Consider the following 5340-nt stretch of genomic DNA (forward strand, 5'->3'; position numbering starts at 1 on the left):
TTTTCACTAATTCAATAACTAATTAATGTTTTCCTTGGAGTCACAGCCTCATTTCATTCATTTTCAAGAAAATGTTTCCCAAATATCTAGATCTTGGTTTGACTGTTAATCATTCCTTCAAGTAAAAATGGCATGCATGAAAAAGTGCTAGTTTAACTGGAAACTCAAATACATTGCACAAGTATTTTTCCTGATGACAACCATAATATTTTAGTATGCAACATAAGTGCTTTATGCATATTTCCTATTTTGTCACAAAGAATATTAAAAAGATATACTTGAAATTAAGATTTAATAAAATTAACAATATTCACTGTTTCACTGAGGATATTATTGACTGAAACTGATGTTTTAAACTTTAAGTGCATGGTCGCTTTACCTACCATTATGATTATGCCATAATCCAAACGTCAATGCAGTAAAAAAGGCAGATAATGTCTTAGCAACACGATGAACACTTTGATGCAACAGATCTCCTGAGAAGATCTTGGGGAACCCCAGGAGTCCATCTACCACACTTTGAGAATCACTGCCACAAAGGATAAAGTTTTAACTAACTAAAGTTTTAATATGTCAAAATCATCATCAATAATAACAAAGTGAAATCCTCAGTCAGACTATATGACTAAATCCTTAGTCATATAGTTATGACTAAGTCCAACATCAGTTCTGCAAAAGTAAGACTCACAAAAGCAATTTTGCACAATCAGGGACTCTTAGAGGCTAAGGTAAGGTAGAAGCAAGACGTGAAAGCATCTGAATGCCATGGACTATAACCAACGACCTGAAGTCACTGCCATGTGAGGGCCGCTGAGTGGAGAGACATCACCCCAGCCACCCCTCCTCACCCCTCCTTTCTGTCTTCTCGGTAATGAGAGAGCTGAGGGTATTGTACCAGCAGCAGCAGCAAGAGTGAGGCAAATACAACACAGAACTTTCTAGGCTGTTCCAAGGACCCTGGATCCAGTGTGCCTGGGGTTCAAGCTCTCTCTCCTGCCACTAACTAACACACATCCTTGGGCAAGTCCTCACATCTCAGGGCTGGCTGCCTCAGTCTCCTCATATATAATATGAATATAATACTAATACTTTTCTCATAAACTTATTATAAGGATTAGATGAAATGATGTCATTAATTAATGAGCACAGTGCCCAACAGGGTAAATATTCAGTAAATGGATCTTATTAATACTAAGACACATGCTTCTGTGCTGATTCAGGAGCTCTGGCGGTGCAGTGGTTAAAGCATTCGGCTGCTAAGTCAAAGGTCAGTGGTTTGAACCCACCAGCCTCTCTGCAGGAGAAAGATGAGGCAGTACCTGTTTCTGTAAAGACTTACAGCCTTGGAAAGCCAGTGAGAAAAACACTGCTCTACATCCTACTTTGGTAAGTAGCGACTGGGATCTTAAAAGTTTGCAAGTGGATTTTAAGAAGCAACGGGTGGTCTTTCCTCATCTACAGCAAAGAAGGATGAAGAAAACCAAAAACACATGGAAGCAATCAGTCCAAGGGACCAGTGGACCATGTGAACCTCAGCCTATATGACTATCAGACCAGAAGAACTAAATGGTGTCCGGCTACTACTATCAACTTATCAGAAATGGATCAGTGTAGGAGATCCTGGATAGAGTGGGAGAACAAAGTGGAACAAAACTCAAAGTCATAAAAAAGACCACTCTTACTGGTCTGATAGAGCCTGGTGATACCTCTAAGACTACGGCCCGCAGTTACCCTTCAGGCCTGGAATTGGACTCATTCCCAGGGCTTCCAGCCAAACAACAGACAGACATATAGGGTCAACATTTACACCAGGTAGATACATTCCTTAGAAAGATCAACCAAGGGAGAACAGAAGAGCAGTATTTGCATAGGGAGATAGCTCAGGGGGGCAGGAGCGCATAGGAAAGAAGGACACAGGGAAGAGGTAACCACAGGGACAAAGTGGAAAGAGAACTATTGTTATATTGTAGGGACTGCAGTCAACGTCATGAAACAAAATGTGTATGAACTAAACCCACCCACTGCCATCGAGTCGGATCTGACTCATAATGACCCTTCCTTGGGTTTCCAAGGCAACATCACTACGGAAATAGATTGCCCAACCTTCCTGCCAAGGAGTGGCTGGTGGGTTTGAACCACCAGCTTTCAAGTTAGCAGTCAAATGCCTTAAGCACTCCTCCACCAGAGCTCCCATGTATCAACTACTATATGGAAAATAAATTTGCTTTATAAACTTTCACCCAAATCGCAATAAAAATAAAAAAAAAAAAAAAGAAAGAAAAGAAACCCTGGGAAGCAGTTCTACTCTAGGCTACCAGTCGCTATGATTCAAAATCAACTCAATGGCAGTGGGTTTTGCTTTGGCTTTTTGTCATTGGTTTTCTGTGCTGATTCACTGCCCGGTCTTCAGTAACTCTTCCCTACACGTATAAATGCTTAGCCCAGCATGCTGTCAGTGCTGGGTGTTTAGTAGCTATTGCTTTCTCTCTCTCTAGCCAGACCAGAAAGCTTGTCTGGACCTGTCACTTCGTCCATGCTGCTTGAGTATCATGAATCTCTCACCAATTCACTGAGAAGTCTGATGATTAACGATGACAAAGTATACATAAATGTGCAAATTACCATGTAGAAATGTAAATGTTTGTTTTAGTGGCAGAATTATATTTTTATATTCTTCGAATTGTTTTTATTGGTATTGAAATATGTTTGGGAAAAAAAAGGGGGGGGGGACTGCTTTAAGAAAGAAAAACTAGCCAAACATTTATCCTCCTAACAGAGGGGAAAAAAAAAAAATTCCTTTTCTTTCGCTAGTAGGTCTCTGTGATAGGCAGAATAATGGTCCCTCAAAGATGTCCACAGGAGCTCTGATGGCATAGTGCCTATGGCATGTGACTACTAACCAGAAGGCTCATGGTTCAAACCTATCAGCCACTCCTTGGAAGGAAGACTGGGCAATCTACTTCTGTAGCAATACCACCTCAGAAATCCAAGGAAAGGCCCCTATAAGTTAGATCTGACTCGATGGTAGTGTGTTTGGTTTTTTGGTTTTAAAGATGTGTACAGGATCTCTGGTAGTGCAGTGGTTAAGGCATCAGGCTACTAAACAAAAGGTCAGCAGTTCGAACCCACCAGCCACTCCATGGGACAAAGGTGAGGCAGCTGCTTCTACAAAGATGCCACTTTGGGGCAGTTCTACTCTATCCTATAGGGTTACTATGAGTCAGAATCAACTCGATCTCAGGGTTTTTTTTAAAGATGTCTACATTGTAATCCCCGAGAACTGTGTTGTGATTAAGTTAAAGACCTTGTGTTGGGGAGATTATCTTGGATTATACAGGTAGAACCTGGATAATGTAATCATAAGGGTCCTTAAAAATGGAAGAGGGAAGCAGAAAAATCCAAGCAGAAGAAAATATGACTATAGAAAAAAGGCACAGACAGACACAACACTGCTGGCTTGGAAGATGGAGGAAGGGGGCCCTGAGCCAAGGAATGTGGGTGGTTTCTAGAATTTGGAAAGGACGAGGAAACAGATTCTGCCCTAGAGCCTCCAGAAAGGAATGTAGCCCTTGTGATGTATTGATCTTAGTTCACTGAGAACATGTTGGAATTATGAACTAAAGAGCTGTAAGATAATAAATTTGCATTGTTTAAGCCACTTAGTTTGTTGTAATTTCTTATTGTAGCAAACAGAAAATTAATAAAGCCTCAAAGATTATCTAATCAATCTTGCTAAGTGCCAAGGCACCATGAAATAAGTAACCTGGTCTCCAGAGTGGAAACTAACAATTCGCTTCACTCATTCCACAGTCCAATTTTCGGCCATTTACTTTTTTTTTTTAAATGTTGTGGATATATTGCTATAAGTCAGAACCGACTTGATGGCAGTGGGTTTTATAAAAGTCAGTTCCAACTCATAGCAATCCCCTTTGGGTTTCTGAGGCAGTAAATCTTTATGGAAGTAGATTGCCCAGTCCTGCTTCTGCAGAGTGGCTGGTGAGTTTGAACCACCAACCTTCTGGTTAGCAGTCAGATGCCTTAGGCACTGTGCTTCCAGAGATAGATAGATAAATAGATAGATAGATAGATCAATCTTTATAAAACACAGTATTTGCCAATTCTACATTTTTTCACATATAAATTCAGCGATACCAGTTACATCATTCATGTTGTGCAATTATCACCAACACCCACTACCAACAACTTCTGGCCATTCAAATGTGATAAATTAAGAAATTTAAAAGAGGTCAAGGGACACAGAATCTCCGTTTAACAAAGTACACTGAACTCGATTAGAGTAAGTGTGTGATCCACACTTTGAGACAGACATTCATTTCTACTTGTAAGGAACTTATAATTAAGGTGCTGATTAAATATAATTCCAATTCCTAATAGATAAATGGGAGCTCTGGTGGTGCACTGCACAAGGGATTTGACTGCTAACCAGAAGGCTGGCAGTTCAAACCCACTAGCCACTCCTTGGAAGGAAGACTGGGCAATCTACTTCCATAGAGATACAGCCTTGGAAACCCAAGAAGGGGTGGCTATGAATATATACCATACATATTATCAATATATATGCATGTTTCCAAAGACAGGTCAGCAGCCAGGGCAAGGGTGCTAGACTGGAAGTGGCCCAGAAGACATAAATGCTTCCCTGTTTACATCAATAAACCAGTTACAGAATTAAACCAGATGAGCTCCCTATCTGCTTTCTCCTATATGGCTTGAGACTATATTAAATGGAATCTTGGCACCTTATAGACCGTTCATGGAATGTGGCCCCCGCCCTCCTCAGTGAGCACATCCCTAAGCCAGAACCCTTCTTGGCCTTGCCACCTGTCTCACCTGCTTCTTTATGAGGTGATGATGTGCTGGTCCAGGGTGTGTCATCCTCAAATTGAACCCAGTTGCTGATGGCTGACGCCAGGTCAGGAGTGGGCTGTCCAGGGCTCTCAGGAAGGGAGGCCACTTCAGAGATGAGGCCTATCTTTTCCGAGGAATCATCCTGCTCTGAGGGGGAAAGGTCCTGGGAGCCTCCATCCACAACATGGTTCTCCCTGGAGGAGGTTTCGGACTGGTCTGAGGAAGATGACAGTCCTTGGAGGTGCTCTTCGGTGCCCCCTGAAACATATACCAGAAACCACCATTATGGTGAGGAAGGCTACTCTTCAGAGCTGTCATCAGAACAGCAAAGGGCAGATTGTGAGTGACCAGTGAGTGGGGGAGAGGAAAGAGACATGCCTATCTTGCCTTTATGCTAAAGCATTGTTTTCCTAACCTTTTCATATCCCTAAGTCAATATCTGGGAGCTCTGGTAGCATAGTGGCTAAGACACTT

The 5340-nt window shown here is 41.8% G+C and overlaps 1 protein-coding gene across 1 annotated transcript in view; it reads right to left on the minus strand.

Annotated features, from left to right (window-relative positions):
- Positions 1 to 5340, minus strand: part of STON2 (stonin 2) — a 171886-nt gene that overhangs the window by 160569 nt on the left and 5977 nt on the right. Inside the window, exon 2 of the mRNA XM_042782444.1 lies at positions 4849 to 5124. Coding sequence (XP_042638378.1) covers positions 4849 to 5124 — 276 coding nt within the window. The remainder of the gene's footprint in view (positions 1 to 4848; positions 5125 to 5340) is intronic.

The sequence above is a fragment of the Orycteropus afer genome, unplaced genomic scaffold, assembly GCF_000298275.1.
Source record: "Orycteropus afer afer isolate SDZICR_OR568_19922 unplaced genomic scaffold, OryAfe1.0 scaffold00322, whole genome shotgun sequence".
Classification (NCBI taxonomy): Eukaryota; Metazoa; Chordata; class Mammalia; order Tubulidentata; family Orycteropodidae; genus Orycteropus; species Orycteropus afer.